The 21,697-nt window shown below is 34.0% G+C and overlaps 1 protein-coding gene across 7 annotated transcripts in view; it reads right to left on the reverse strand.

The window, feature by feature from the left end:
* The window catches only part of CNOT4 (CCR4-NOT transcription complex subunit 4), a 147,357-nt gene that overhangs the window by 32,299 nt on the left and 93,361 nt on the right, over positions 1-21,697 (reverse strand). For 4 of the 7 annotated variants that reach the window (XR_009209505.1, XM_032761843.2, XM_032761846.2 and 1 more), the window contains exons 4-10: positions 21,467-21,553; positions 20,619-20,720; positions 19,771-19,896; positions 16,796-16,929; positions 4,420-4,477; positions 1,841-2,090; positions 121-618 (exon numbers count right to left, since the gene is read on the reverse strand). Coding sequence is in view for 6 of the 7 variants with exons in the window: in XM_032761843.2 (XP_032617734.1) it covers positions 121-618; positions 1,841-2,090; positions 4,420-4,477; positions 16,796-16,929; positions 19,771-19,896; positions 20,619-20,720; positions 21,467-21,553 (1,255 nt within the window). In the remaining variant the exon portion in view is untranslated. The remainder of the gene's footprint in view (positions 1-120; positions 619-1,840; positions 2,091-4,419; positions 4,478-16,795; positions 16,930-19,770; positions 19,897-20,618; positions 20,721-21,466; positions 21,554-21,697) is intronic. The other 3 variants (XM_032761845.2, XM_032761847.2, XM_032761849.2) reach the window with 1 other exon arrangement.

The following is a 21,697-nucleotide window of genomic DNA, read 5'->3' on the forward strand; positions in this document are numbered from 1 at the left end:
TCTTTCATAGAAATTTCCAAGATATTAGTACTCTGTTATTCAACAGTTACTTCCCTATCCACCCAACAACCTGAAAATATGAGTTATTCAAAAATTCTCAAAGGCTTTAAATGAACCTACCTGCTACAGGGATCCCTCCCAGACCTGTGTTGTGCTGTGGCGGGAGATTCAAGTCCAAGAAATTACTATTTGAGGTGGGGTTTGCTGTGTGGTTCAAGTGCATGATGCTATTGCGTGGAAAGGCCATCCAAGGATAGCGGGCTGCCTGGCCTGGAAAACTGAATGAATTATAAACCGCTCGGTGCTGCTGAAATTGAGGGAACCTCTGGGGCAAGACTGAAAAGGTACTATTGAGAGAATTGGCATTTGTAGCTGCAGCAGGATGCAGGAATCCAGAGCCTGGACCTTTGGCGGTTGTAGTGTGTGAAGAGGAGTTCTGAAGAGATGTGGGTGAAAGGGAAGGTTGGTCTTGAACGGACAGTTCCTTCTCAATCAGGTCTGCTAAGGCTTTTCGAGTGACATCGAAGGGATCAAAACCCAAGTCATCCTCTGGTTGTTTAGAAGAACCAAAGCCAAAAGCTGCTTGCCAGTCTGTAGAGGATGATACTGGGATTGTTTCTGTTGGGAAGAAAAATAGTGATGAATATCAGATACATAGCTCATTTTCATACTTAGTAAGTATCCATGCTACTGAAAGTTAAACATGTCATTTTACAAATCAAGTACGTGCAAAATCTATGTGACTTCTTAGCACATTAAGATCATATAATTACAAAAGGCCTTATATAATTCTAGCAATTATTTAACTCTTAAGCTACTAGCTTCAAAAACTGAATGATACAGACTGATTTTGCTAATCAAAGGAAAAAATGTACTTGACACTCCAGTTATACTCTCAACCATTTATAATCAAAACCAACCTAAGTCACTTCCATGAAATAAATATAATTTAACAGATTTTAATTAGTAAAGTTTATTTTTTAAATGTATTTATCAAAGTACAAATAATTTTGAATATATGCTTTCTATAATAAGAAAAAATATAATTTAATTTAAAAGTATTTATGTTAATCCTTATAGTTTTTTGGAATTTTCTGCTCCACAGGTGCTGTTGTCAATGTTACTTTTATGCCACCTTTCATAGTAACGAGAGAATTTAGAATGGATAAAAATGGAAATGGCTCAAAAATACCATTTAGTAGTAACATAACTGTTACTACTAAATAACTTGCATCTTTGTCAGCTGAGGGTGGAAAATCTTAAACACAAATCTAACTAAATAAAAATACAAATCTAATTAAAAATCTAAGTTCTTGCCAGGTGCAGTGCTTCATGCCTGTAATCCCAGCACTTTGGAAGGCTTGGGTGGGAGGATCACTTGAGGCCAGGAGTTCAAGACCTGGGCAATATAGCAAGACCCTGTCTCTACAAAAAATTTAAAAATTAACCAGGAGGCTGAGGTGGGAGGATCACTTGAACCCAGGGTGTGAGGCTGTGGTGAGCTAAGATCACACTACTGCACTCCAACCTGGGCGAGAGAGCAAGACCCCCACCTCTAAAAAGTAAAAATGAAAAAAAAAATTCCCAAAGGACTAAGCTTTTTACTATTGGGAAAATAATACAACCTTTACTTCTGGAGAAATCTTTTAACACAGTAATTTCTAGGTCACACAACAATGTATCTAACCACCTAATTCCATGTAGTTTAAATATTTACATTTTTATTAAAAGAGAACAGAGAGGCAAAAGATAAAAATATATCCACTAATGAGTTTCATGTTAGTCTGTCAACAATATGTTAAGAGCATAATTACTAATACTTGGTACTATTGTTATATACCTGATGTGAAGAGGCTCTGTGGTTCTGGTGCTGTAGGCCAGTCACTGGATGTCTGTGGGGAGCTGGGGAAAGGAGGAAGCCCACTTGGGATAGGGTTGGGATGGCGAAAATTGTCTGAGAATAACGACTGTGACTCTGTTACTGCCCCTTCAAAAGGGGACCGTGCACTGTGATTGGATGAACTGATGGGGATGACTGGATTGGATTTTGACAAACCAGGTGGTGGTGAAGGCGTATCACTGTTAGATATCTGAATAAAAAAGGAAAACAAATAATAACTACATGTTTATACATTTTAATAAGCCACAATTAAAAAGTTTGCAACTAAATGTATTAGAATAGTGTTTCACAAACTGTGGTACTTGAAGATGTTTTAATGAAAGCATGAAGTTTCAGAAAATCAATTAAATCATTAACTTACATATACACTCTTTAAAAAAAATAATAATCTGCCTGAAAAGATTAAACTAGTCTCCCTTTTTTTTTTTTTGAGATGGAGTCTCACTCTGTTGCCCAGGCTGGAGTGCAATGGTGCAATCTCGGCTCACTGCAACCTCCGCCTCCGGGGTTCAAGCAATTCTCCTGCCTCAGCCTCCCAAGTAGCTGGGACTACAGGCGCATGCCACCACGCCCGGCTAATTTTTTGTATTTTTAGTAGAGACGGGGTTTCACCGCGTTATCCAGGATGGTCTCGATCTCCTGACCTCGTGATCCACCCGCCTCGGCCTCCCAAAGTGCTGGAATTACAGGCATGAGCCACCGTGCCCGGCCATCTCCTCTCTTTTTACAACCTTACTTCTCTTACTTTACCAAGAAAAGAATATTTCTCATTCTGGGATTTTACCATAGTATTTTGCTCAAGAGTGAAAACTTTCCAGAGGCCAAACACAAATTATTAGAAATACATGGATTGGTGATAAGAGAGTGACTGACTGTAATGACTAGATTATTTTACATGCTAGGTGATTCTCAATATTTTAGTTTTCAAGAAAATTAAAGAAAGATCTAATTAAGTTGTTTCCAAACACATCATTAAAAATAATTTTATATAATAAATCTTTGTATGATTCTTAGGTATTTAATTAAGAAGAAATTGAGAGACTTGAGAGGTACTGATATAATACTACTCCTTTCATCTACCTATTTATATGAACAAAGTATCTCAACACTTACATCTTAGAAAAATAAAAAACATGACTAGATTGCTGCTGAAACTTGCCTCTTATTTACCAATAGGTAACTTTCAACTAGAGATACATACAAACCAATTTTAAAATGGCCCTATTCTTCATTAAGAGATGAATTTTCAATATAATTTTACTATTTATTTTACTATAATTTTACTGTTTATTACTATTTGTTTCATGGTTTTTAAAATTAAAATCTACATTTATGTATAGTGTCACCTCAATACTACTAATAAAATTCAGAAGACAAAAATTGGCATTTGAAGTCATTATTATGACTTCAAAATAATGCAAAAACATTATTTCAATCCAAAAATTTATATGCCTATTTTTAAGAGAAGTATATGCTTTTCAAGCAAAAACTGTATTGCATTAAGATAAAACTCTATAATAACAGAAAGAGAAAAATTAGTTCACAGAGAAAAAATAATTTAAAACTTCTGATTGTTAAAGGAAAGCATGTGTATTTTTTTAAATGGATGACAGGATAATAAAACATGATTATGATCAAAACATTATGATGGGATATCAAAACATTAAATTTCTCAGATACCAATATTTCTAATATGCTGGAAATTACATCCTTTGCAACTACTTTTAACCTGTAAAAAATTTTAATGTGCAACTAAAATACACAAGGGGATATACAAATTTCCACATTGTTTTACAAAATGTGTCAGTAAAACGTTTAGAAAAGCATTATAATTTTAGATCTCTAAGTTTTTCACAAATACTGTGGAGGACTGGCTATTCTTTATGGAAGAGACTAAATTACATTTATTTTACCAATGTAAGAAGATGTATAGAAACTCAAGGAGTGCAAAACTAGCCAAAAAAAAAAAAAAAAAGGTCCCTGAGCAACAAGACAAGATGACATAAAGCATGCTCTAATGGTCACCACTCCACTCAGTTTCACAGTAGATTCAACTTTGAACAGCTTATCTGGCTTATCATTTCAAAGCTGATAGTCATTTGGGGAAAATAAGAAGGGAAACTGTTAGGGACAAATACACTTGACTGAAATAGAAAATTAAAGTAGAGAGCAAGGGGCAAGGGGAGTATGTGGTAGGAATACAATTCTTAAAAGCAAGAACTCAGAAGGCATGCTAGCCTGGGACCATTTGGCACAGGGTCAAAAAGACCAAAAACATTAGCAGACTCTAAAGATAATAGTATCCAGTCATAATGATAATTCTGAGTCATTAAAAAAGGGTTAAACTATGCTCTATATATTCTAGGGGAAAAAGGCTAATTGTAATGATTAATAAAGATGAGCATCAAAAGTGTTTTTAAATTGTGTCAGTAAAGTATTTTTAGAAAATTCACCTGCATGGAATACCTTGCTTTCGGAGTATGGCAAATAAATCAAGTGATACTGTATTCAAATCTTACCTGCTGGGAATTATCACCGTTCCCTATACTGAGAGAATCTGAAGGTTTGTCAATGGGGCTGTAAAAAGAAAACAAATCGAATAAAATCAGAATAAAGTCATTCTCCTACAATAAAGACAAACTCCTCGAAAGCCAAAACAAAACAAAACAAAACAAAACAAAACAAAAACCAGACACTTTACCATCTTAACAAATGTTTATTGAGGTACTGGGAAGTAAAACATTGATTAAACGTTGAGGACACAAAGAAGTACAGGTTGAGCATCCCAAATCCGAAAATCCAATATCTGAACTGCTTCAAAATTTGAAACTTACTGCACGCCGACGTGACACTCAAAGAAAATTGGTCACTAGAGCATTTCAGATTTCAGATTTTCAGATTTGGGGTGTTTGCCCAATACGTATAATGCAAGCATTCCAAAATCCAAAAGAAAAAAAATCTGAAATTCAAAACACTTCTGTTGCCAAGAATTTTGAACTAGGGATACTCAACCTGTATAAAATCTCTACCCTTAAGGAACTTACATTCTAATTAGATTCTCCAAAAACAATGGGTAAAATAATAGCTTATGGGGGGAAAAAGGCACTGCTTACAATAATAGATCAAAAGTCTAATCCACCATTTATTTTTGTGCATGTGATAAACATATTCCCCATTTGAGTTTTTGAAATAATACTGACATTTTTCTAGGTGTTTGACAGAGGGCATAAAAGTTATTGAAATATTCTCCATAGATTTTTTAAGAGCAGCATATTTCTTTTAATATTTCTGTATACTAATCATAACCCTAGAGAAGGCATGTGAAATGAGACAAAAGAAACATTTTTGGGCAAACTACTGATTCAAACAAAAACATTACCATTTTATTTTCGTATAGAGAAAATGTAGTACCATGGTAAAGTAAGAGAATCACTGACTTCAAATCCATTTTATCTTGACTGACTTAAAGACAAAATAAAATCTCTATAAGCACTGCAACAGTATACTGATATCATTCCTATAACTAACTTTATTTAACTCAGCACATGAACAAAAATAGTCATGTGTTGCTTAATGATGGGATACATTTTGAGACATGCATTGATAGGTGATTTTGTCATTGTGGAAACATTAAAGTGTGCACTCACATAAACCTAGATAGCATGGTTTACTACACACCGAGGCCATATAGTGCCTAGTGCTCCTATGATGCAAACCTGTACAGCATGTTACTGTTTTGAATACTGTAGGCAATGTAACATAAGGGTAAGCATTTGTGTATCTAAATATATCTAAAAATAGAAAAGGTACAGTAAAAAAATTATTTATAATTATATAGAACCACCGTTGTATATGTGGTCCATCCATTGTTGACCAAAACAAAACATTGTTATGCAGTACATGACTATCGTTACTCAAATGTGTTGTTCTGATACTGTTATAGGAAAAAAATTAAGATTCCAAATTTCTTAAAATTATTTTATTCCCTGAAAATATACACAAAGTCCCCTTTCAAATAGATAACTTACTGATACCATATTTAATTGCTCTAAAAAAAAAAATCTAACAAGGGCTAGTACCCAATCTGAATCCCAGGTGAATCTTCTGCAGACATTGCCAGATGTTCTTGATTATAAGCAAACAGATTTGAAATTTACTTGAAGAGCATTTTTACTTATTATTCATAAAATAGCAATAAATCAATGAATATTAAGTAATGTGGGTAATGCAAACAGTTTAAAGATAGAGCCCTGAGCCCACTAAGTTTAGAAGTATTTGGGGGAAAGAAGTGCACAAAGAAGGTAAGTACAAACAAACATCAGCCAGTGCTTGCTATCAAATGAATTGTTTAAACAAACAAACAAACAAAAACAATGTCATAAATCTTTAGAAGAAAGCAAAGCTACTACAAGTGGGGCAATTAGGGAAAGTTTCCTAGGAGAGTTCAAATTTAAGTAGGTCCTTAAAAAGATTTACCCAGCAGGAGAAGAAAGGGGGAAAGGGGAAAGAACAGCATTAAAGGTAGGAATACCTCCTGTGTCAAGGGTCAAAATGTCGGAGACACTGTTGGGAGAGCTAAGTATTTAGTTTAGCTAACAAATGGGATAGCTGGAATAATCATGGAAGGTAAGGACAGAAAGGCAAACACAGGTTAGGCTCCAGAGGCTACAGAAATGACCTAAATAAGCAGTGTTTTAGAAAGATTAATTTGGTGGCAGAACATAATAGCGATAATCCAAGATAAACTTGCACTATACTTATACTATGGTAATAAGGGCTTCAAGTGGAGAGAAAGAGGTAATAATAGAAACAAAAGGCTAAAAGAAAGATATTACAAAGGACAATTTCTAGTGTCTGGATCTTGGTTCATCTTCCCAGTCACCACCCAATTTAGTGCTTCCATAAGAGCACTAGATAATAATTTTCAATATAAATGAGGTCAGTCTTGCTAATGGCCAGGGCAACATATGAAAATATTACATAAAAAATAGATCTTAAGGATGTTTCTGGATTAAAACTAATTAGAATAACTTACATCACCTTGTCCACCATCCCAACTGCAATTTCCTAAGCACTGATTCATAATACTTTATGCTTTACCTGGGAAAGTTTTATCAAAGATGTTTTAAAATTTGTAGATTGTGTTATCTATCCGATAATAGCTGTTGAAAAATCAGGATTATGGCCAGAGACCAGTAAATGTATGTTCTACTCAGTTTTACTATATTCTTCTCATTTTAACAATAACAAATTAAAGGAATAATAAATGAAAAGCTTAAAGAATAAAGATATAACTAGAAATTATTTTTTTCCTAGGTGGGCTATAACAAGTCAATTATAGTTACACCTGATATTATATTAATAATTGGAATTATCAGTGGAAAAGAATAAAAGATAGGAGAATCCCTGAAAATACATGGGTAACCCCAACAGAAAGAAAAACTATATTTACAAATTCCAATAAGTGTGAACTCGTTGTTTCTATAACGGCTGGAGAGAAAAGTTATCTTGAGACTACGACCAACAGGTCAGAGATCTCACAACTCCACTGGCATCAGATGTAGAACTTTCTTCCTCATTAAGAACTGAGTCTGCTTAAGCTCTGGTCACATTAATAAATTTCTTTTACTTTCAGCATCCACCCACCCATTATCATGCCAAGAGGGTAACTGCTAAGAAAATAAAAACTTCAGTAAATACCAGATTTACTCATGAAGAGAGTATTCCATGAAATGGACTATTCCCTGGTAAATGGTAAAAAACTGCCAGGTCCCAATGTTATCAGATATAAGAATTTGGATGCACTAAGATAAATTGCACAGGGCTTTTTTTTATTTAAAAACAAACAAAAAACCTACAGGTTTTCTTAAATCAACCTCTTTCTACTGCACTAAACAAAATTACTTGCATTTTGAAGCTAAAGTTTTGTTGTTCATTCCATTTTCAATGGGAGAGTTTTTTTAAAAAAACCATTTGTACAGCACAAAGCAGTGGGGCAGAAGTTGCCTAGTGAGGGAAAAAGCTAGAAAGGTGTTTGAAAAATTGAAGATACCAATTCTATCCTCAAGGATAGAAGCAAAGAAAAGCAGATAATATAAACTGAACTAAAACAAAGAATGAGAGAGGCAAAAACAGAGGTTGACAACCATCTCTGAAGAGGTTAGGAGTTGAGAAGACTGACTACACCTGTACTTCACTCATATACTGAAACTGTCATGATCTGAGAGAAAGAGAAATCAAGATGCTGAAGTCCATGAATACCATGCAGTTCATTGAAAAGTACTGGATTCAAGTGGGACTAAGAAGTACTAACTGGTAATCTGGTCTCCTAACACAATCAAGATATTCCCAGAAGGCAATGCTGTATGTATAAATCCCTGTACACAAAAATTCAAAAACATGTATTTTCATACAAACGATCTAATTTTTTTTTTTAAGTTTCAGTCCCAAATTGTTTTAAAAATCCATGGTAAGACTATATCTTTTTTTTTTTTTTTTTTTTTTGAGACAGATTCTCGCTCTGTTGCCCAGGCTGGAGTGCGGTAGCATTATCTTGGCTCACTGCACAAGATAGTGATTCCTCCACATCCCAGATGCAAGTGATTCTTGCGCCTCAGCCTCCCGAATAGCTGAGATTACAGATGTATGCCGCCATCCTTGGCTAATTTTTGTATTTTTAGTAGACGCGGGGTTTCGCCATGTTGGCCAGGATGGTCTTAACCTCCTGGCCTCAAGTGATCTGCCAGGTTTGGCCTCCCAAAACGCTGGGATTCAGGCGTGAGCCACGGCACCTGGCTGAGATTACATATTTCTTAGGAGGAAATATTTGTAAATTAACCCAAAAGTGCAACAGAGCTTTTTAAAATACATATATGCACAAAATATATACATATTTATTTAAAGTAAAAAGTATACATCCAGACTCCATCGTGAGAATTCTATTCAATTAGTCTAAATTGAGGCATCTGGTATTTGATGATCACTGAAACAAAGGAAGAGAAGAGGAACGCAATAACAAGGCATCAAGACTCCTCAAAGTCTCTCAAATTATTAGATTTCACAAGTAGAAGAAATCACTAAAATCAAATTTAAATACTCTGTTTTACAGATAAAGATATCAAATTCAAAACTGTCTGCAAACAGGTAGTCACTCACACAGCTGGGTCTCAGTTTGGATTTGTAGATGTTCAGCCAAGTTTTGATTTCTTCTAACTTGCTCCAAAGGCAATGCTTGAATTTTACTTTCTTTTACTACTTCCTTAATGGTGATGCCAACCAAATCACTAAACATAGTCTCATAATTGCTTTAAAAAATTTGCAACATAAACCAATTACACAGTAGAAGAATCAAAGAAAAAACATTTTTAAGGATGGAGGTGGACTAAAAAAAAGTTAGAAGGTTTAGTTCTTCTGCTTACCACATTCAAAAGAAAAATAGTCAAAGTGACTTACTTATTTTTACTTATATTTTAAACAAAAGATAAAATTTACTTACATTTTAAACACAAAATTTACATAAGGATAAAAGTCAACATAAAAGACATTTCCAAATTTCAGTCATGTTACTATATATACAAATACATATTCATTTTGCTTCTAAATTAAATACTCCCACATATATTCATTTCAAATAATCTATCTTAATTTTACCATTTACCAGAGTCCCTAAGTAATTCTGAGATATTTTTAAACACTTGCTAACACAAAGGGTATATTTAAGTTATCAACAGGTAAAACTTGCCTTTACAGAATATACTTTGACACAGGCTTCAAATATACATTAACATGTAAAGTATTACTTTGCTACTAAAACACGGCCACATCTAAGTGGCATAATTAGCTATTAACAGAACAAGAAGCTGGGTGCAGCACCACGTGCCTATAGTCCTAGTTACTCAGGAGGCTGAGGCAGGAAGATCACTTGAGCTCGGGAATTAGAGGCCAGCCTGGGCAATAGCAAGATCCTGTCTCTTTAGGATAAATTAAAAAATAAAAAAATAAAATAACAAGGCAAGAAAAATATGCCTCATTAAACCTAGAATGACTGTAGTTGTGTAAATATGATTTTAATTAGAATTTTCTCATAACCCCATGACCTACTTAACATGAATGAAAACAAATGTTTTGATAACTATTAATAAGTACAAAGAATTAGTTTTTAATAATAAAGTCAAAATATGGACATCTACTAGCCTAAACACATCACAAAATGTGGTAACCTTTCCAAAACAGCAAGTCTCCACTTATTCATAAATTCTGCATTTCAGTAATACACTTAATGTTTTTAAAAGATTTATATTTAAGTTAAACCTAAACACACTTATTTGCTGTACTTTTATTTTAGTAAATAAGGGCACACACAACCCTATCTTTAACTGCCCCTTCACCCCACACTCATTCCACCCCACCCTCTGGAACAAATACTTTAGACAAGTGGTTCTAACTTCTTTTTTGACCATATTCTATTTAGGTGGGGCAAGATATCCCAGTTCACTTACTAGTTTTTCACTGCATGTGCACATGTGCACTAACTCTGTATATAGCCAAATACAACATAGGAAGAAAACTTTGTAAGAGAAATAGGGAAGATTCTGAGATATAAACTCAGAAAAACCTAGTAATCCACTGATTTTAATGTAAATATAAAATCTTACCAAACTTTAACTCACCCACTTAACTTACTAGTCCATTTCTCATGGCACCTGACCATAGTTTGAGAATCACTGCTTTATTCCACTCCTGAATTCACCTCTAATCTATCTAGAGGTATCAGCAGACCAGTGCCCTCTACACCAATATTTAATTGATAACTATTTTTAGGTCAGTTCTCTCTCTCAAAAGAATGTGCACAGATGCAAAATTTTACATAAAATTTCAGTGTTCACTAATATCCTGAGGCCTATTCATAATCTAACAATCTCTGCTTGAGACCTTTTTCTACAAATCTATGAACTATGCCTTTTCTAAATTCAAGAATTTTATCAAATAATGTCAGGGTATGAGAACAGAATTCATGCAGTGACCACTCCCATTCTGCTGAACTAATAAGGTACTCTGACTATACCTTCAGTCTATCAGAGATTATACTTGATTTTTGGTAAGGATATAGCTTATTTTTATTTTAAAAGATGTATACTCCTTCTCAAATGTAATAAAAATTGATAAATTCCTATAGAAGTTTCCCTTTCACCATTTCTCTAGCTAATCCATTACTGCCACCAATCTGTGGCTCAGGGAAAGTTTGCTAAAAATAACATCAATTCCTTGGAATTTACAATCCATCCACTACATCTGTCTTCAGGTAATAAGCCTCAAGCACCAGAGATTTTCAAGATCAAACTACATATAGTTATGGCATAGTTTCATTTAAGCAAATTTGATTTATGTTTTAAAAAGTTTTTCCTAAGAGTTGCTCTTAAGAATTTTACCTCTTCTAGACTGAAGAGTGGGAGAATGAGGGATGAGCTTGGGTTTTAAAGTCACAGAGACTTTGGTCAGAATCTTATCTACTGCTTATTTGTGTGGGATACTGGTAAACTGTTTAAACTCTCTGAGACTTAGTTTTTTTACCTGTAGTAAGAAAACAATATATACCACACAGGCCTACTGAGGATATTAAATGAACACAGAAGACTCAAAACTTTCATTCCACCCTCGTTCCACCTAAGTCTAAAGCTGAACATCTCCATTTCCTCAATGATGGCTTGTTTCAGCCAGAATATCAAGTCATAACCATTTACACTGAGTGATCTGCATACCCCACAATTCTTGTAACTAGGCCTGCTCACTGTCTTGGGCACAGCAGCCTACCTAGTTACTATTCCTTTCACAGTTGGTACTTAAATAGCATCTCAATCTAAATGAAGATATTTCAAAACCCCAAACTTAAAAATAATAAAATAGCCAGTCCTTAAGCATCATTACTGCAAGGCTTCATCACTTTCCACTCTCATTACTTGTATTCATCATTTCAAAGCAACTTATTCATAGCACATATATAGTTCAAAACTCATTAAGACTGATATACTCTCAAATTCATAATAATGAAGGGGAACAGATGACAAATTTCTTTTTTAGAATTTTCTGCTCACTAGGTGAAATAGGAGTAAAATATATTACAGAAAAATTCACTTACTAACACATATGTGTATCGGGGACCATGTCAGGGTTCAGTGAGGATTAATAACTATGGTACTCTTAAGATTTGTACTCTGGCTTAATTAAAAATAAGAGAAAATTACACTTTAAGCTTAGTGTCTCAATCTATAAGGTTCCAGGCTTTGCTTTCTTGCAATTCTTTCTGTAAAACTGCTACCCACTATGTAGGAATGCCACGAAATGTGAAAATAAAACCTTGCTTTGAGTTTCTTTTTTTCCTAGAAAGTTTAAGTTTTAACTTACCTTGAAGAAGAAGAAACCTATCTCTTGGGTACGACCTTGGAAAGAGTTACACTGCTCATCACTCTAATTTGGCAAGTCTTTCCTGTGAGAAGAAATCTTATCTACAAATTCATCCCTACTACCTACTGCCTCTGTATGCCTACCCTGGGTGATGGCAATGTGGAAGCGGAAACCAAAGCAGACCCTTTGCTATGACTGACAGTCAGCCAAAGGCTTACTCTCTGTAACTTGGGCCATTAATTGTCACTTAATAAATTTAGGTAACTGCATTAAGACAGAAAACATCGCCACTCCCCGCCCCACAAAAAAAAAGTTTCTATATCATGTACTTATGCAAAGCATGTACACGTATGTCAAAATTTGCTCTGGCCAGGCACAGTGGCTCATACCTGTAATCCCAGCACTTTGGGAGGCCAAGGCAGGCGAATCGCTTGAGCCCAGGAGTTTGAGACCAGCCTGGGCAACATGGTGAAACGCCATCTCTACAAAAAAAGAAAAATTAACTGGGTGTGTTGGTGTGCACCTGTAGTTCCAGCTATTCAGAAGGCTGAGGTGCGATGATCGTTTGAGCCTGGGAGGTCAAGGCTGCAGTGAGCTATGATTGCACCACTGTGCTCCAGTCTAGGTGACAGCAAGACTCTCAAAAAAATTTTTTTATTCTGGTCCCAGCTGAGGTTCTGTAGCACTGGGTTTGGGTAAAATTAGTAAATGAGTTTACTTGTTTTATATTTCCTCTTTTCCTCCTGTTTCCCCCTTTACAATTTGTGGCTCCTAGACAGTCTCCTGCTACCAAAACAGTTATGAATGTGCTCTATGGACTACCTGACTATACTTTATAATAAAGGCAAAGTCAATAAAATATTAGCAAATCTATTAATAACTGATCACAAAAATAAATGATATAGTTTGAATGTATGTCTCCATCAAATCTCGTGTTGAATTATAATCCCCAATGTTGGAAGTGGGGCCTGGTGGGAGGCATTTGAATCATGGGGGTGGACCTCTCATGAATGGCTTGGGCCATCCCCTTGGTGATGAGTAAACTCTTGCTCTGAGTTCACAGGAGATCTGGTCATTTAAAAGTGTGTGGTACCTTCCCCCCCCAACCCCCTCCCTCTTGCTTTCACTGTATATGATGTGCCTGCCTCCCGCTTTGCCCAGAAGCCAAGTGATGTCAGCACCATGCTTGTACAGCCTGCAGAACTGTGAGCCAATTGAATCCCTCTTCTTTATAAATTATCCAGTCTCAAGTATTTCTTTATAGCAATTCAAGAACAGACTAAACACAGTAAAAGCTAACTACTTGTTATAAATGCCAAAGATGCTTTTGGTAAATTCCAATATTCATTTCCAATCTAAAGGAAAAAAAGTCTCAATAAATTAGGAATAACAAGGTATTTCATATTGTGATTAAAAATACTTATCTCAAGTATCATCTCAAGGATGATCAAAATCATCCTTAAAGAGTAAATAAAACACTAGAGACAACCCCATAAAAGTAAAGTATGAGACAAGAACACCTGCTAGTGTTACCAGTCTAACACTGTTTTTGCATTGTTTAGCCTAAGGATTTTTCAAATAGAAAAGGTGGTAGGAGATCCAATACAATAAAACAGGAAAAAGAAAATCTTTCCTGAAAGGCACAAGAGAGATATGCTATACTTATGGTTGGGAGGAGTCACTGTTTTGTTTTTTTCTAGAGACAGGGGTCTTGCTTTGTTGCCCAGGCTGCTCTCGAACTCCTGGCCTGAAGTGATCCTCCTGTCTCAGCCTCACAAAGTTCTGGGATTACAAGCATGTGCCACCAGGCCCGGCCTCGGTGTCACAGAATATAAATTCTTCCAAAACTGATTTATAAATTCAATGTATTTTGAAACATAAATAATTGATCAACTGATTGGGGAAGTTCAGATCTCTGTAACTCATACAAAACTTTTAAACACACAAATAAAACATGGGAAACATAAACTCACAGTGCATAAAAAGTTCACTCTGTTAATCAAATACAAGTAAAAATGAGACAGCATTTTTTGTTTATCAAATTGGCAAGTATGCAGAAGGAAAAAAAAATACCCAATTCAAGGAAATAGGTACTCTCATACTCTGACTCAGTAGTTCTACTTGTAGGAACAATCAAAGCTATAACCATTTATATGTTACAACCATATAACATTTATATGTAAAGATGTTCATATCACAGTGTTATAAATAATATCAACAAAGTCAACATAACATACAATAGGAGAAGATTGGCTTAATAAATTTAAAATATGAACATATAGTGAAATACTATGTAGCCATAAAAAATTATGTTTTAGTGACATGGGGAAATTATTCATAATAATATGTATTAGGTTTTCAAATGTAACAAACCAAGATACTCTGTGTATAATGGTTTATATGCATTCACAAGAAGAAAAAGACTAAGAAAATACACAATGCAAGGAATTAGTGTATAAGAAAATACACTAACACTTTACAAATTTATATTTTACAATAATTTGTATTTATTCATGCATTCATCTTCCAACCTACTTATTGGGGTTCAGGGTTGCAGGTGGCCAGAGCCCATCCTAGCAAATCAGAGGGCAAGGCAGGAACCAACCTTGGCAGGGTCCCCTCACACACATAAACACTCACACTCACAATGGGACAATTTGGACATGTCAATTCACTTAACGTGCACAGCTTTGGGATGTGGGAGGAAACCAGAGTGCCCAGAGGAAATCCACGCAGACATGGGGAGAACAGACAAAGTCCACACAGGCAGTGGCCCCAGCTGGGAATCGATTTTTTTCTCATCAACATTGTAACAAAACAATAGTGAATGAAATGACGTTATTGGAGGGCATGCTGTACACAAATCACTTTCAGTGAAAAGTTCTGGGTATTAAGATCATATGCAATATTTATTTTATTCTGTATGCTTTCATAAATTTTTCACATTTCCTTCAATAAAAACATACAGTTTTATATTCAGAAGACAACAAATGTTATCTCAAAGAGATCATCCAAATTTTAAATTTTTGCTCTGAAATCACCAGGGGCTATAAACCCAGAATATGACTTAAATTAGAATGACAACATTTTTAATGCAAACAATGATGTGCATAAATGTTAAAAGCATCTGAAATAAACCACTGTTTACTACAATAACTTCATTCTTATACCAAGCACTACAGAGGTGGCAACGAATAAGATAAGTAATAGCATATGGTTTGCCGTAAAATAACCATACAGGGCTAGAAAAGGGTGGGTACAAAAGATTAAAGGAAAAGATCAAAGCTTGTCAAACCAGAAAGATCTGTTTTGACTTAGCTTTTATTCTTAGCTTTGATATAAACAAATTTTACATAGTTTACTATACAGTAACTTTATGTTTCGCTTTGTGGTCTATTTTATATTTATTTATATTTACATACACATGTGCACATATGTATATGTGTATAATTTAGTTTTTAATAATTTAAATAATCTTTACTATCAAAATGAATAAACACAGACTTCAAAATTTAAAGACAAGAATGTGTTTTTGAAGAAATGGACTCAGACAATAATCCATGTAGTTATTATTAGCTATATTTGAAAATAGTTCTTACATTATTTTAGCACCAAATAGACACTGGGCTATAATATTTAACACCTAGACATTAGAACAACATTCAAACAAATTTAACTTTGGAATTTAAAAAAAAAGACCATCAACATAAATTAATTACAACATTTACTTTTAAAATTCATTTGATAAAAGTTAAACTTATCAAATAAAAAAGAACAAAAATCCTAACATATCAAATTTAAAGAAAGTTCAGGATAGAATAAAATCCCCAAATTATTATATTTATTAATATGATTTTCTGACAGGCCATAACAAAATATAATCTAAGATATGAAGATCATCATATCAGAATGAGACTATCTACTGAAGACTATACATTTATTTAAGCATCAACACAATGTAGTTTACCCAAAACCATAATGAGATGGAAGATAGGAGATGACTGGTCTCCTAAGATGAGTAAGATTCTGAATATGGGATACTCCCTGTTCATTTACGGGATTTAAATGACTTTAGTGATTCCTGGAACTAGATATCCTTTGAACATCTGTGTCCCCAACACACTTTCCCTTTTATAGTATTTTCCCCCTAATTATATCAAGGGGGACCTCAATTAGGTAATCAGAGCCTTTTAAAACCTAAAATCCCTTAATTTTCTCTTTAATAAGGAAAGTATTCCCTGGGCTCAGAGTAATCTGCAAATCACCGCCAAAGGTGAACCCATCAAAAAGCTAGTCTGAAGTGTTACCAGGGAAGAGTAGGCAGCAAACATTCAAACCCAGAAATTGTGACTCAACATTTTCCATACAGCTAAACAATTCTGCATAAGTGATAGACCTTGTCAACAAGGCTTTTGCCTGAAAAAGATCTAAAATGAAAAGAGAAGATCAACTGATAAGAAGGTAAGAGGTCTGACTATCAATATCAATACTTACGTATCGTACCTCTGCAGTGGTGTCACTTTGTTCTTATTTTTATCAACTGAACCCGTAGATAGCTGAAGAAAATTGGGATTTAATTTATATAATTCTTGAAGTAGCTTCTGTTCATATTCTTGGTGTTTACCCGCCTAATGAAAGAAGAAATTAAAACTGCAGTGGGATTCACAAAATGGCTGGTATAAAATACTGAATAATCTTCTGAATGATTAAATATATTTTAAATAAAATAAATAAGATTTTTTAAAAATAAAAGATTAAATAAATAAAATGTAAATAAATCTTTAAATAAAACAAGAGAAACCTGTGAGGATATCACAAAACTTCTAGATCAATGAAAGTCATTCCAACAAAATTATATGATATATATCTGATAAATTAAATTAAGGCATTTCATCAACCCATTTATTGTACAGAAAAGCATATTAAGGGGAGAACATTTTTGCTAGCTCAAAAAGTGTAAGGTCCACTTTAAACCTACTTCCAAGTCTTTCATGTAAGAATTAAGTCTTTAACACTGAGTTTTCTGAAAATCAGCCAAAATTCATCAGTCTCCTTTTCAATTTGGAGATTAGCACTTGAAGTAATACATAGATGAACAGTTTTACTATATTCTTCATTATCTTGACACTAAGTAAAACTTCCATGAATTAGTTTTTACTTTCTCTTTTCTTCTATGGTTATCAAAAGTAAAATAAAAATTAATGTATTTTAAACTCTAGACCCAGGGTCAGCAATTTACAGCCAGTTGCCTGTTTTCGTAAATAAAGTTTTACTGGAACATGGTCATGCCCATTCATTTACATATTGTATTTGGCTGCCATTCTGCTACAAAGGCAGAGTGTAGTAGTGCAACAGAGGCAGAGTAAAGTAGTTGTAACAAAAGTAGTTGTAACAGAAAACTACATACATAGATCAGAAACCCTAAAATATTTACTAACTGGCCTTTACAGAAAAAGTTTGCCAACCTCTGCTCTATACACAAGAGAATGCTATGCTTACTCTAGCGGGGTAGGTGTACATCGAAAGGCAATGTCACAAATATTATGGGAAAAATTAGGCAAAGATTGCCTGTGGAAGCTAATTAGACACAAATAAATGATAATGAACTTACTTTGAGTAACATTTTACTGTTTGCATGTATATCTAGACTGGAAGAACAGTTTTACTTACCTTCAGAGAAGTTAATTTTTTTAAATTATGGTCTAAATAGATGTTATACAACAAAACCAAAATGGAACAAATCAGAACAATAACAAGTGAGGGCAATTGCACTTAATTGAGCATAATTGTATCATATATACTGCACAATGCATCGTTCCCTGTTCTGAGAGGCCACTTGCTTGTTTCAATTGGACCTATAAATATTTCCTATGGCACTAAATTTTGAGTTACGCAGTAACAAGGAAAGATTTTCTGATTTTTGCCATAAAATTTATTCAAATTTCTTTCCTACATCAAGAAACTGTTTTAACAACAACAACAAAAAAATCCCCTTTTAAAGTAATTTTAAACTCAGCTAAAGAAGAGCAAGATAAATTCAGGACAACATTATGAAATTAGTTTTAAATTATTTTTAAAAATACATTAGATGTGAAATTTACATTTTTAAAACATGAAAAGTCTTTAAAATTATTTCTGGAATCAATACTTCAGGAGATACGGCTTTCACTAATATCTGTGGAAAGCCACAAAGAGCTCAACTTGATATTAAAATGACTCTACAGGGGCAGTTCATAAAGACAGGTTAAATCCCATTACAAACAAGTTCCAAAGGACTGCCCATACATTTTATTTTATTGTTTAATATTACTTTAAATGAGATCAGCTGGGTGGGACTTGTAAATTCTGATAGACAAATTGATAGGAAATGTGAATAAAGTATACCCTCTACTAATTAAAATTTAGTTTAAAATGGTTCTACCTTAGATTTCATTCAAGAAGGTTTCATCCAAAAAACAAACAAAAAAAGCATTAAGAAATCAGTTAAGTCATCTGTCCTTATTAAATATCAGATAGACCTCATTTTAACATTGTTTTTGAATCATAAAGACCATACTGTCAAGAAAACTCTGATGTATTTATTATAATGGGATTTAATCTGTACTAGCTCCAAGTCAAAAAAGGTAATACTCCATTTAACAATCTTTTCTTAAAGGAGCCCCTACCAGACTTTCTCTAATTTGACCTGGAGAATGAAAGGTAGCAATGAATGCCCCCCACCTTCTAAATGAGAAGTATTCCTGAAAAGTCCACAGCAACAATCTGAAGTCCTCATCTACAATAGGGAAGTGCAGCATTGTGCTTTGGTATAATCCTCATTTAATATGTCGTATGGTCAACATTTTTACTTGTTAAGGCATGTTTATACTACAAATTGAAAGGAGACAGGAGAAGAGGAAATGTAAAAAAGAACATAGGATATTAAGTCTTCAATTCACCCTTTACAGGATACTGACTCAGTGGACACTTCCATGGGAAGAATAATTTTGTAAAAATAATATTAGTTTATCAGCATCGTTTGACAGAGTATTATTTTCTAGCAAGCTCTGTAAAGAGTATAGATTGGTTTAACAAATAATTACAATATCCCACTTAGCTTTCATTTTGTTGACATTCCCCTTAAAATAGCATTTCCCAAAGTGTTTTCCTGGTCAACTAAGTTCTGGTTGTAAATTCCCTTCGTGGATATGTATTAGCATATTAAGGACTCTTAGAAGTCTTAAAGCAAAGAAACCTGTTCATCTTCATTAATCTAGCATTTCAAACTTAGTTGACCACAGACACATTTTTATTGTAACAATATCCTGCAGAACTGCCCTTCCATTAAACACTTTGTTTGGTAAATGCTACTTTAAAGTAGTATCAGTTTTTACAAAACCAAATCCTTAGTTTTTGCTTTTGCAATTTTAACTAATAAAAAAAAAGTACTCCCTTTTCTGCAAAGTTGATAATTCACATGACTTTACTACCTGCATTTCCTCTTTTGTGAAGCTGGCCGCCTCATCTCCCAATTCATGAAGATACATGCAGTCAGGTTTTGGACACTGCATATTCTTTAAGAAGTAACTGCAGTATTTTGTTGTACCTAGAGAGGCCTGCAGGAGTAAGAGGGGTAAAGGAAAAGAAGACTCAATGTGAACTGACAACACAATGAGAATCTCCATGTTTAGTGTTTTCAAGTCACCTAAAATGAGGCACAAACATCACAAAACAAAAAGCATGGCTGCAAATACTATAGAACTAAACTATTATTAGCAGGATTTATTATAGATGAGGCTCATTTGGAAGAACTAAAGGAAACATCTGTCTATGGTTTCCAAAACTTGAACACCCAAATCTTCCCTAGATATCAGGAGAGGAGATAGACAAAAAAATCTGTTCCATGTTATGAGTGGTTAGACACATAAGAAGGCAAATTCCTTTTTCTAATTATGCCATCCTTCTTCCATTAACAATAAAGCTTTGCTTAGTGGGACTCTTCACTGAAACCGGAATCAATGTCCATATATTTAAGGACTACCTATTTCTGAAGAAAATAATGGTTCTATTTTCACACAATAAGGTATATGTAAAAATGCGATATTTTAAAAGATTATCCCCGATAATGAATGTGTTTATTCCTATCTGGTAAAAGAGGACCCTACAGAAGTCAGCAGTAAAAAAATTAGCTATAATAGATGGTATAGATCCTAAGACAGACTCTTCAAATTAACTGTCAAATTTAATATATAAATGCTCAGTTCTCCTCTACTTACTATATTTTATCTCGTCTCCCTTAAAAAAAAAAAAAAAAAAAGAATCAAGAGGACTATATTACCTTAAGTGTTCTGCCATCTACTACCACATTGTTGACACACTGTATGGCTCTGAGAGCATCTTCTGACCGGATATAGGTTACATAAGCACTGGCGCTTGGACCCTAAAGTGAAAACATCCCATTCCACTGTCATTAGTTAAAAATTAAACAATACTAAAAAAATTCTACTGCAACCTAGGGAATTCTAAAGACCTTGACTACTACTATTACTAATGACAATAATTAGTAGTAGTAGTGGCAGTTTTGATTAAACACTAAACTAGCTCATTTGAAAGTAATAATACTCAATGAATTTTATCTGATTTTAAGAATACTGTAATATATGTGATTAAAATATCACTTTGACTTGGCATTTATTTTTTAAAAAAGTCATTTGACAGGCTCGTCAAGGTTGTAAAAAAATTAAAATTTAGATTAAAAAATAAGATTTAAAGACTATGTCAAATTATGTTCTCTCAAAAATAAATGCAATCTGGAAAACTTTTCTATCTGATAACACCAGCATAACAAAGACACTATTAAGTTTTCAATATCTGAAAATATTACAGATTAGAAATCACTATCTAATCCTTATCTATTTATCACATTGCCTGATAACAGACACACCTCCCCCTCCCTTTCACTCCATCACTAAATGTTTGTTTTACTATTTCCCTCTTAATTGTTAAGTCCTACAAGGGTCATTTAGGCAGCAAAAAAATCCCCCACCCCACCAACAGAGGTCACTACACTGCTTAAGTCCTTGTCCCTCAAGGTTTCTAATCAGAGAGAGCAAAGTTTTCTTTGGAATAGCCCAGGTCAAGCCCAGACCATAAGGAGGAAAGGCAAAAATCCCTAAAATTAGTTACCTGTGAGCCTGCATATGATGTGCTATTATTGATGACAACTTTATGTATTTTACCAAACTTCCCAAAATATTCTGGTCGTTTTAAAACCTATAAAAGAAGAAGAAATAAGGTATAAACTGTCCCCATTTTCAACAACTTTATCCTTATAATGGAGACATTCATCATCCCTCTTCAGCAAAAGAAAAACAATAATTTTTAAAGTTTTCTAATAAATGTCACTACCTCCTAATT

The sequence above is a fragment of the Hylobates moloch genome, unplaced genomic scaffold (genome assembly GCF_009828535.3).
Source record: "Hylobates moloch isolate HMO894 unplaced genomic scaffold, HMol_V3 SCAFFOLD_1, whole genome shotgun sequence".
Taxonomy (NCBI): Eukaryota; Metazoa; Chordata; class Mammalia; order Primates; family Hylobatidae; genus Hylobates; species Hylobates moloch.